General features: G+C 33.8%; 1 protein-coding gene across 1 annotated transcript in view; it reads right to left on the bottom strand.

Annotated features, from left to right (window-relative positions):
* TRAPPC8 (trafficking protein particle complex subunit 8) overlaps positions 1-12,899 on the bottom strand; it is a 72,229-nt gene that overhangs the window by 46,838 nt on the left and 12,492 nt on the right. The window contains exons 3-7 of the mRNA XM_070940565.1: positions 8,964-9,053; positions 6,071-6,245; positions 4,918-5,071; positions 2,936-3,026; positions 380-633 (exon numbers count right to left, since the gene is read on the bottom strand). Of these exons, the coding sequence (XP_070796666.1) occupies positions 380-633; positions 2,936-3,026; positions 4,918-5,071; positions 6,071-6,245; positions 8,964-9,053 (764 nt within the window). The remainder of the gene's footprint in view (positions 1-379; positions 634-2,935; positions 3,027-4,917; positions 5,072-6,070; positions 6,246-8,963; positions 9,054-12,899) is intronic.

The following is a 12,899-nucleotide window of genomic DNA, read 5'->3' as shown; positions in this document are numbered from 1 at the left end:
AAATTTGTCATTATATATTTTATCAATCTGAAGGGCTCTGCATAAAAGGAATCTTGCCTTTATTGGCTGTAGGTTTCATTTGTTACTTCAGATCATTTAAAATACAGTGCGTTGGCTTTCTAGAGCATTACATCATCTTTATAAATGAATGGCAATGATATTTGTATTAAATTTCAATATTAAATATCAATTATACTATGCACGTGTTCTTTTGACATAAGTTGTATTGAGAATTTTCACTGAAATAAATAACATACAGGATATGTTCTGAATACATTCAAGATTTTACGTAACAGGCTTTGATTGTGAATCTAGTTTGAATATCAGCTAAGCCCAAAAACCTCCCAAAAAACATTTTTGTAAAAATAAAATTACTTACCTGATCATTTAGTTGCCTAATAGTTTTCTCTATATGTGGTAAAAGTCCTCTAAAAGTGAATTCTTGTATGAATTGCCGAATTCGATCATGATCTGTGAGTGTCAAACAAGTGCCATGAGGTGTCCAAATATTTGATTTCTTTGATTCGTGCATAGATAGATTTGGTTTTATGTAATCTGTGCCATCAAAGCAACTACTGTCGCTAGCATGATCCAACTGAAGTGGGTGAGTCTTAAAGTTATTTGATAAACCATCTAAGAAAAAGAAATTATATGTAACAACTATTCATTAAATTATGATTTCAAAACTGCCTACAGTAATACTTAACTTACTATGGCAATTGGGATCAGACTTTCCATCACTGAACAATGAGGTTATAAAGCACAACCACATCACTTAGTAATGGCAATCACTGCAATTCCAGCTGCTGTTGTCTAACCAAATCCCACAACTGTTAGGTAAGGCAACTTCCTGCTAACTTCCCACAAGAAGTCAACGAGGAAGTCAGCAGGAAGTTGCAAGTCACAGGAACCTTACAAACAAGCCAGGAAGCAGGTAGGTGATTGCTGCGGGGGGGGGGGGGGGATAACCGAGTGTCCAAGGGTACAAGGGATATATCTGCAAGAGAATATGAGTGTGAAATGTAGGAAAGGTCGAGGAGGGTGCATGAAAGTATGAAGAGGTACACGAGTATGCAAGGAAGACACAGCAAGGCTCAGGAAGTGCCTGCACAAGTGGCCAGCATAGTGCAACCACAGAAGGGTGGGTGCATGAGTGGGAGAGGCTTATCTCAGTAACTTGTAACATTCCTCACTGGCTTCCCCATTGAATTTCTGGGAAAGCTAGAAGGGAAGGTTGCAAATGACAATCGTGATTGCAGGTTGTGCAACAGGTAGTAAATTGAGCCAGCTGTCAATCACCCAGAGTGTGATTACATGACCATGGGGATGCTGGGATGGCTAAAACTCCAAAGACCAGTTATAATCAAGATTTGTTCACCACTGTTGCAACTTTGAACAGTCACTGAATGAATGATCATAAATCAAGGACTACCTGTAGTCATAATAAAATTTAGCTACTTTGCAAGATTTCATACAGTACTTTCATAATATTTGTATAACTTCATATCCACACCAATCCACAATGCACACACATATATATCAGAAATGTCACAATATTTGATGCCACTGTAAAAGGCAAGTTTCAGCACCTTGTTTACCAAAGTGTCTTAATTTTTTTCCAGCCTCCAATGGCTGCAGGGAATATGGTAGTAATATAGTGACACTCTTGAGGGGATATGACTGAAATTTTCAGTTTTTGGGTAGGTTTTAAAAGAACATTATTAGTGTATTGCCTTAATGGAAGCTTAACATATTTTAACTTTGTTTTATGTCTCCTCCAAAATACTAAAAAAAAAGAGAAAGTCGGCAAAGACTATTGAAGAAGTCTGCTCTTCTGGACTCTCTCCTCCCATTAGCTTACTGCTTTCAAATGCCCTGTGATAAGCTCTTATTTTTGCTTTTTAAAGCATAAGTTTTTTTATTTATAATCATACTGTTATAATCATACTGTTAAGTAAAATTGTCTTGATAGAATAACTGTCTGAAAAGTAGGATATACCATATTTATCTGAAAGGAAGATGCCTCTGAACTGAAGACCATTTCCGCAAAAGAGGAAGTATTGTAAACCACAAGATTATAAGCAAGCAAAAATACCTGTTGAATTCCCTGCTTCCCCTTGTGGCAACTAGAGTTCCTAACTCCAGTCAAAAATATTAATCCTATAGTGTGGCTTTGCCACAATATGCATATACACATTCCCAAAAGAAATAGATAAAGTAAATTGTAAGTAAGTTTTCTCTATAAGTAATCCCATTAGCAAAATTAAATGATCCTAAATTGCATAAGACAAGGATATTCGTCATGTACAGAAGCCACTACCTCACACAGAAATTTACCAGTATAAATATTCACTTTTTTTGTCTTCATCCAACATATACAAGTAGTCCTCGTCTTGAGATCACAACCACAATTGGGACCAAAATTTCCATTGTTATGTCAGTATCTTGGTAAAACAAATGGTCAAGTGACCAGACCCAATTTTACAACCATTTTTACCACGGTCATTAAGTGAACCGTTGGCTTCCCTAACTAACTTTGCTTGTTGGAAGCTGGCTGGGAAGGTCACAAATTGCAATTGTGTGACTACAAGATACTGCAACCATTGTAAATGCAAACTGGATGTCATGTACCGAAATACAATCATATGACTGTGGGCATGATACAACAGTGACGACAGCCATAACTTCAAGGGTAGGTCATAAGTCACTTTTTCCAAGACCATCCTAACTTTTAACTGTCATTAAACAAATGGCTGTAAATCAAAGGCTGCTTGAATAGTGAAAAGGAAAGGAACTCAACTGCAATAAATAATATGTTCTTGGTGACAAATGATCCTTTATAAACTGGTAAAAGTATGACAAATTCTACTGTAATCAAAATGCAATATAAAATACTTAGAATGATAATTGGTCTATTTATTTCAAAAAAATGTACCTTTGGAATCATTATCTAACCCATCCAGTGGTATGAAGTGATCAGAATTCTTATTTGAAATAACTGCACATGTGCCATCTTCATAAAGTTCCTGTCAGAATAAAATACACAAAAACACTTTCAAGTTTACAAAATATTATGCATCAAAATATTATAATGAAAAATGTTCATTAATTTTTAAACAATTTGGCTTTAAAAACAGCTTTGAAAGACAGACATACAATATTCTCACTAAATTACAGATGAATATTTAAACATTTGTACAGACTCTTGGGAGAGGGGCAATACAGATAATTCTCAACCTATGACCACAATGGAGCTCAAAATTTATGTTGCCAAGTGACACACTTAATTCTGCTCCATTTTACAAATTTTCTTGCCACAGTTGTTAAGTAAATCACTGTAGTTGTTAAGTTAGTAATACAGTTGTTAAATGAATCTGGCTTATCCATTGATTTTGCTTGTCAGAAGGTTGGGAAAGGTGTGACTTCGGGACAGGGCAACAATCATAAACATGAATCAGTTGCCAAGCATCTCAATTTTGATCACATGACCATGAGGAAGCTGCAACAGTCGAAAATGTAATGTAAATGTAAAAACCAGTCATAAGATGCTTTTTTCTCTGCTGTTGTAACTTTGAACAATCACTACATGAACTGTTGTAAGACAAGGACTGCATGTACTTTATATGTATTTTAATATATGAAGAATGGAAAATATAAAGCATTATACTAGATAGTTCTAAGATCTATTTTTGAAAGAGTAACCTATTTCATATTAAACATTTCCATTAAATTAACTCAAAGTATTTTCTCATCCCTTCTTTCAGCTTTCACTGTTGAAGGCCTCTTTGGCTGGAGCTAACAAGACACAGACAATTTCAGGTCTTCTTCCTCTTTCTGGCAACCAAGCTTCAGTCTGGTAGCCTAAGAGGACAGTCAGGGAATCTGTCTCTCTACCATCTTCCTTTATTACCCAATAAAGGAAGGGTTGAACTGTGGGGTCATTTATTACTCAATGATGGTTCTCTTGCTTTGCCAATTCCCTCTATTCCTCAAAAGCAAAACTGCGGACAACAGAAAAGACTTCAAGCTTCCTATAGTTATTACTAATAAAATTTTGATATATGAAAGTATCTCATGGAAGTTATCGATTATGTCCTTAACTTCTCTTATTTGTAATTTGCAATTGGAAACGCTGTTCTGTTTTATTGACAGAGGACACAAATCAGGTATAACAGTGGTTGGGTTAAATAAAAATTATATGCCAATAATATGTCTCATTTACAAATTACAGATTTTTATACTAAATGTATTGAAATTGTGCAATAGTTTGGTAATTTGTCAGGATATTCAATTAAATGGAAAAAGTTTAATATGATTCTATAGGCTCTTCTATGGAAATTTGTAATAACTGGAGTTTCTATTGTTGCAGAACTGGAAAGGGTAAATCAAAAATCCACAGGTTTTCATTTTTTAGATAAATATATCAAATTTACCTTGAAAATCAACATACATAATTAAGCATTTATTGAGTTTATGGAAAAAGGCAAATGTTGTAAAATTAACATTAAGAATAATATACCTACACATAGATATACATATGCTAATGTATTTAAATTACTATTCATATCTGATGTGTTTGTGTGATTTTAAATCTACTGTGTTTTGTCCTTAAAATAAACGGATAGGATATCTGACGTTATTAGTTATTTCTAAGAATTCTGGAACAAAGTTCCAGACTGTCCCATATCAATAGGTGCTTAAAAGCGTTAAAAATATTAGGCACGTTTCTTAAAATAAGACTAATTCTCATCTAAAATATTACTTTTCTCATTCATTAAATGCTCAAGATAATTTTAAAAAAGAATTGGCAGTCAATTAGTTATGTCAGAAGTATAAAATGGATGAGGAGTGATTTGAATCTAATAAACATATGATGGATGGATGGATGGATGGATGGATGGATGGATGGATGGATACCTGAGTTTGTATAAAGTTTTTCTGAAGGTACTGGCTCCAGGGATCAGGGATCTGTTCATCTGTTCCTCGATTAGACACACGAGAATTTATCTTAAGCAAGTAGCAACCCTGAGTTCCATATCTCTGTTTCATTTCTTCATATATTGAATCAGCCCTGCAAAGATGTTAAATATGGCCAAGAGAAAACTATGACATTTTGAAAGACTAGTATAAGAGAGAATAGGAGAAACTTTAATGAGAATACATTTATTAAATATAAGAAATACAATTATGAGTAGCACAAGAAGTTTCTGGTTGAAGTAACAGGCAAAATTGAAATTTGCATTTCAAAACACAAAAGGAAAAATATGACATGGGGTAACTAAGTAGAGAAAATATTTCATTCTTGGATAATTATTCTTTCTTCTGCTAGCAGATGGAATATACCACATTATAATTACCACTTGAATGATTTTAGCTTCAATTTCTCTTAGGCATCAATGAATTACAATTATGTTATTAAAAGAATATTGTTCAATAAATTACTTTATGAGAAATCCACGAATGGGTGCATAGTCAATAATTAACATTCCTTCATCAGGAAAACTAGAAAAAGTGCAGTATAAATGAAGTCAAGACAAAACAAGATAATCAAGCTGGAGTCCTAGTTTGTTATTCCTCTAACTAGTCAGAATGCAAGCAAGTATGTTTAAATACCAGGCATGAGGTAAGGGAGTGGGGGGAAATCCTTTCCTTTTATTCATTTTTTATAACCCAATGTAGAATTATAAAAGGAATGTAGAAAAGAAATAAAAAATGACTCTATCTTGTAGAAGTCTCCTAGGCTAAAGATTCTCCACGTTATTTGATTTTTAGAAAATTCCATTATGTAGAGTAGAATATATGTATTTAAAATATTAAATAATGAACCATCAATTATTTTTTCTTCCAAACTGTTTTATATAAAGTGATGGAGAATGGCTTTGGACAAGAAGCAACTGATTTCCCACCAGTGGGAATAATTTAAATCCACATTACTGATTTACCTTAATGACTTCAAGCAAGTTAGGTGTCTTTAGGCTACCTTTTCATTTATTTTAAATCAAATAAATGGACAACAAGCCTGAAATCAATATTTCAGAAGCCTAATAAAATATTAGTGATGCCTACTCACCTTTGTTCCTCTCCTATACTCACATCATGCAATAACACGTAATATTTCAGTGTGTTTGGAATAAACCACTTTGGATAGGAATATTCATTACTATGTTGAATCCGATGTTGCTCTTGTGATAGCTTTAGAAACTGTTCCACAGGTTCAGATTCACTAGATGATACCACGAGCATACCTTACTTACTGTTAAGGTGGAATCACAACTGTAAAAGTTAGCTAATGACTAATACAAACACTAAAGAAGTGTGGAAGATGCTGGTAATAAGCTGATCACTTTAGTGACAATGGCAAAGGCATCAATTCATAATGCATAAGAGAAGGCAATGGTAAACCTGTATTTTTTTACCAAAAAAGCTACATAGATAAAAGTATTAAATGATTGATAATATAGTGCTAGAGAATGGTTCCCTCAGGTTGAATGACATTCAAAATGCTATTGAGGAAGAGCTGAGGATATCTTAAAGTACTACTGGCTAAATTAAACCATTTATGATGTGTAATTGCCGATTCTGCCATACAGGTAGTATTCAATTAACTATTAGTTAGAAGCTGCAGTCAATCCTCCAAGTTATGGCCATTGAACACCCCCCATGTTCAAATACAGCCCTCTCATATTTATGACTGTAGCATGTACTTCCTCCCATCCATTTATCACCCCTCTGTCCTTCTGACCACCCTGGACTCCGTTGTCTATCCCTGCTACACAAACCACATAACTGACCTTGGCTATCTTCTTGTTCCCGTTGCTGATGAAGCATGCCTAGCTAAGATAGCTATTGGCTCTTCATGAAGCCACGCAGGAAGATGATGATGAAGGCCAGGTGTGGGTGTGGGCAGCAGAGATAGACAGTGGCAAAGTGCAGGGCAGCCATGAGGGCAGAGATGGGGGAAATAGGGGGTAGGGGAAAATGAAGTGGAGGTGAGGGTGGCAGGGAAGAAAAAGCATGAGTCCTTGCCTAATGATGGCACAAACTAGGCCTAACAACCACAACTGGGACTATTAGAACTGCCGTTTCTGAGCAGTGGCTTCATATGATGTTTAGCCTAATGACCACATCATTTAGAGATGGAAATTCTCATCCTAATTAGGCTCATTAAGTGTGGCCTATCTGTACAGGAAAAAAAATCTGAAGCTGCAAAGAGAGAATTATAGAAGGAACATTGAATGTAAGACTCATGAACATGGGAAAGCTCAACACAATGAAAGATTAAATGAAATGACTAAATATTGACATTTTAGGCATCAGTAAATTGAGATGGATTTGGATCAGACATTTTTAGTCATAAAATCATACTGTTTATTACTCAGGATTTTAAATCAAAGAAACAGTGTTGCTATTATAAGTTAAGAAGGGTATAGCAAGAACACTAATTAACTATAATGCAATCAGTGGTAACAGTTAGACTTTGTTGACAATCCTTTAATATAACGATCATTCAACCACAATGCAGAAAAGGAGGCAGAACACCGCCTTCAAACATGTATGTTCTACATGTATACTAGCAGATGTATACAAAAATCAAATTGATTATATTACTGCTAAAAGTAGGTGGAAGAGCTCAATTATAGCATTAAAGACATGGCTAAATGCTGACTGTGGAACAAATCATGAACTGTTCACGTGCAAGTTCCAAGTCGAGCTAAATAAGAGAGCCAGTTTCCATAATATGATCTTGAATATATACCACCATTTTCAAGAAGAATATCAAGAATCATTTTGAAGTCCTGAACCTCATCGATAGAGAATCAGAAGAATTTTGTCATAAACTTAATTTGTTAAGGATGAATGCGAACAGAGATTGTCAAAAATGAAGAGAAGAAAACAAACTGGTTGTCAGAACAAACCATGGAAATTGCAAAGAAGAGAAACCAAAACCAGGAAAGACAAAAATCTCAGAAAGGAATTTAACAAAGCCTTTTAAGAGAACTGTTAGAAAAGACAAGAAGCAGTGTTAGAATATATATAAAGGCACTGAGAATCTTTCCCAAAGATATGGAAAAACAAGGAAAGTCTCTCATCTCAGAAAGAGGTCTGGAATATACAAATTCTCACACAGAATGTCATTTCAAATCATGGGATTATTTATATATTGCTTGCAATTCTTGGAACTATTGGTTTCATATTTAAATTAATTAAAAACTAAACAAATATGTATCAACTGCAATATATTAGCTTCAGTATATAGGCTAAAAAAACACAACATTACAAAAGCAAGATTCATAACCTAACAAGAATCAAACTATAGATAATGTATGTCAACGAGCGAGGGAGATTATCAGTTGACCAGACTTCATTTTTAGTTACATACTAAATAAAATTAATCTTCAGATTAATCTTGATGGCAACACTTAAGGAGACTGTTGGAATGGAACCGTTTTCTTCAGTAGAAAATAGTTTTCTACTGAAGAATCCATTGCTTTCACTGCCTTCTTTCAGACTTGGATGTTTCTGCCATTCTGCTATTCTCATGAAGGGCAAGGGGGCCACTGGATTACAGTTATACCCCTCAAGATAACTGTCAGATTTCATCATAGCCTCATACATTGTTACTTGTTTTATACCCTACAAATATTCACTCAGCTTTCTTGATTAATTTTTACCTTGGCTCAATATTTTAGACATCTTAATTTATCCTCTGTTTATAATCTTTTAAAATTTCAGAATCGGACTATCCAAAAATCTGTTGCAAAGGAAGAATACTTTGTTATATGTAGAGGATTGGTTCCAATATTTTATTATGTATCTGAGATAAATATATCTAATCACTATATCATGTTTTCAAAAGGCATTTCCTCCTCTTGGGTTCCTCACTTCCTCTTGAGTTATTCAAACTATAGAGACATGGTCCATCTGAAGCTAACTATATCATGGCCATCCATTTCTAAGGATACAGGCTACATAGTGGTTTAGGAATTCATGGTCTGATGCTGGCATAGACTGAAGAAAGCTCTCTCGATAAGCTTCAAACCATGGGGTGGTGGCTGAAATAAATGAGAAATTAAAAAGATGGTTATACAACCTTTTTTTGCTGTAAAACCATTCATACTACTTAAGTTATTATAAAAGAAGGCTGAGAAAATATACCAAGTTAACAGCATTATCAATTACTTAGAAGAATTGTACATTAGGAGTTTTCAATATGTCTCATAACCATGTATTAGAACAACAGAAATCTTTAAAAATTGTATCTATGTTTTTATATTAATTAGATACATTTTCATTTATCTCCATGGAAGCAATTCAAATAAAAAAGTAAAAGATAACCTGAAAATCTACGAGTAGTATGTTGACAGTATGACTCTATGCATACCTATTAAAAATTCAAGACATTAAATTCAACAAGAATTTACTTGCAGGTAGTCCTCACTTAACAACTTCCCCATTTAGTGACCATTCAAAGTTACAACACTGAAAAAGTAATTTTACGATCATCCTCATACTTACAACCGTAGCAGCATCCTGCAATCACATGATTACATTTGTGTCCTTCACAGCCAGCTTCCAACAAGCAGTGTCAGTGGAGAAGCTGGTGGTAAAATCACAAGTGATGGTCACATGATGTCTTGCTTACTTATGACCACAGCAGAAGCAAGGTCATAAGTCTAGGGCAGTGATGTTATATCTTGCTTAATGACCACATTGCTTAGTAATGGAGTTGCCAGTCCCAATTGTGGTCATTAAGCGAGGACTACCTGTATTACAGTGTGATACGATGGCATGTGCACCTAGAGGAGCAGTGAGGGAATTTTGGCAACACAAGAACTTTTCCAGAGAGAAGGCGAAAGAGGTTTGGGGTAGTCACATGCTTGACTCTCTAAGGAAATAAGTATTTAGCGGATTAGAAAGTAATCACTTGAGTTTGGCAAATTCAGTGTATACAAGTAAAGGATTAAATTCAATTAGACTTTGCTGTGTTGTCTCTGGGCTTGGACTTGATATATACACAGGATATTTTGTAAATATAAATGCCTTTTATATTTTGTAAAGTCTTTACAACTGGTAATATCTTTATTTTGCATTATGAATCATAAACATTCTTAATAAAAACTGATCATAGGGTTATTTTTATTCATATTATGAACATAGGAAGCAGTAATAAGTATTTTTATTATGAAATTTATATGTAGCCCATCTTGCTATTCAAAGCAATATTTTAAAAAGTAGTCTCTTTTAAGAAGCTAAAACTGTAATTACAATAGTATTTTAAACAATATAGATACAGTAATCTTTGTTTAGCAACCATTCATAGTTATGACAGTGATGAAAAAGTAACTTTACAATCAATCCGCAAGTCTGTAAATCAAAGGAAAGCTGAAGTAAGTTCATAAGCACTGTCATGGTTTCACTTCGTGAACTCTGCGTAATGATCAAATTGCTGGTCCCAGCTATGGTTGCTAAATTAAAATCACAGGTCTATAAAGCATAAATTTAAATTATAAACAAACAAACAAACAAACATTATTGGCCGACCGCCCATCTTATCATAAGATAACCCGTAACTCTGGATGGCCTACAGTTACATCTTAATTAAAACATAAAATGTCAAAATCAAAACTAACAACCAAAGACACAAGGGGAGGGCGGATGCAGAGGGGAGGGGGATTATTATTATTCAATTGATCACCTCCATTGCGTAGATCCCCCACTGAAGCCCCAAGCCAACTGGCAAAGCAATGTCTTTAGGTCCTTACGAAAAGATAGGAAGGTTGGAGTCAATATGATACAGTAATAAAATATTTCTTTCTTGTAGCAAACCCATTTTCAAAGGCAGTACTATTATGCTGCACATAGTAATTAAGATAATTTCATCATCATAGTGAATCCTTCAAATTGATGCACTTATTAAACAAAGCACTAGGTACTAATACAGACAGTGAATTGGGTTTAATATTTCAGTCTCCTAACAAAAATATCATCTCAGTGCAATCTGTACCATTTTGAGACAATGCCTCAGATATACAGTATAAGAATCTTCATTCAGCCAAATGACTTGGGTTTATACAGTTGCTATTGTATTAGTATTTCAAAGAAGTGATAAATAAAACATTAGGCAGATATAATCTGTTATTGGACTCTGCCAATATGTAATACTTATTCCAGCTAATTTGTTCTATGAGATAGATATACAATTTGGGGAAAAAATAGCTAATGCTAATTTATAAAATGGGCCAAGAAAATGTTTATATTCTTGGTGAAAGAGGATTGGAAAGATTAGCATATGATTTCCACTACAGATTTGCTAGTATTCAAATGTAATTATTAGTTATTATTCAATTAATCACTCCAACCTTTAGATATTATTCTACACATACACACACACATACACAATTTAAATGCACTTTTGGATTCCATTTATCAATATTTGCCATTCTCAAATATTTCTTGCTTGTATAGGAGGCAAAACTGCAATAGCTCCACAGGTATTTTCCTGAAAGTCAATATTTCAGAATTGGAATTAATGATTTGTTTACGTTACTTTAAGTATGCCTTAAAAAATAAAAATTATTTTTAATAGCAAAATAATTAAGGTAAAATGTGTCATGACATTTTAGGAATGTGCTGACACTAAAGAATATAATAGAGGCATGTATCAATTTGAAAAACATGCACATAAAATCACAACGCTAAAGAGTGCCACAAGATGTAAGAGAGCTCTACATTTTTATAGGCTGTGCAATGTTCTCATTAAGGGTCAAGAAGAGCATTATGCATGCATTCCACATTGGTAGAAATTTATTCTATTTCAGAATAAAATTAGCCATTAGAACAAAATTCATTATCAAGTCATTCATCAACTGTTATATTATTATACTGAGCTGACTATTTTCTGCATTCTGTGCAGATACTATGTTTATTTTTAAACTTTTAAAAAGGGAATGGTGCATAAGGGTGCATAAAGTATTTTAAATGGATCCATGTATGTGATATGGTAAAGGATTAAAGATAAACCCCTTTATCTCAAGTATCTTCAAGACCAGTATTGCCAATACTTTATCAAATCTTGGACTGAGAAAAGGACAAATACATAAATAGATGAAGTCATGTGATTGCTTCTTCCTGCAACTGAAGTGTAAATGTTTTCTGATATATTTAAAAGATGGCAAGAAGGAACAAAGATACTTCTGCATTCAACAGCTATTGAGTAATGATGATTTTCAGATGGCAACAGTGTTTTGCAACAAAAGACTCAGTGCTCTCCTTTTAAAGAAAAACATTTATTTATTCATTCAATTTCTACAGCTGCCCAACTCAGTCAATGATTCTGGTTGGCTTATGACTCCAAAAATGTACTACAATTAAAAATACTAAAAGCCTTTTAAAATAGCAAAAACACTAAAAACATCCAGATTAAATATATGTACAAGAGCAAGATATTTGACCATCTAGCAAAACATCCAGGAAATTGGGCCCTTAATACATTCAGCACCCCAGTGCAAAATTAAGAATTTTGGTCACCGTTTGAGGACTCCTTATAGTCAAATATAATCAATGTGTTAAATCTATCCTTTATGGAAGAACCATACATATATGAAAATGAGTAGTAACCATTTGTAAATAAATATACATTTACGCTTCCACTATTCAACAAGCCTTTGCAATAGACTCCTTCAACTCACAACTAAAAGAAACAATACTATACCCATCTACATACATACCCACATAAATCACAATACTATTTCCTTTTAGCATGAGCAATGTATGCAGAAAACAGAAAAGAAAAAAAAATCAAAGAAATTAAAGGCAGGAGATAAGATAAAGAAATATTATGAAACTTAGTTTACAACACCATGTGATGTATTTACCTGTCCTTGCAAAAAAATATTTGC

Source organism: Pituophis catenifer, unplaced genomic scaffold (genome assembly GCF_029215685.1).
Source record: "Pituophis catenifer annectens isolate HBS135680 unplaced genomic scaffold, rPitCat1.0.hap2 SCAF_3, whole genome shotgun sequence".
Classification (NCBI taxonomy): domain Eukaryota; kingdom Metazoa; phylum Chordata; class Lepidosauria; order Squamata; family Colubridae; genus Pituophis; species Pituophis catenifer.
This window is presented reverse-complemented; position numbering and strand designations above follow the sequence as displayed.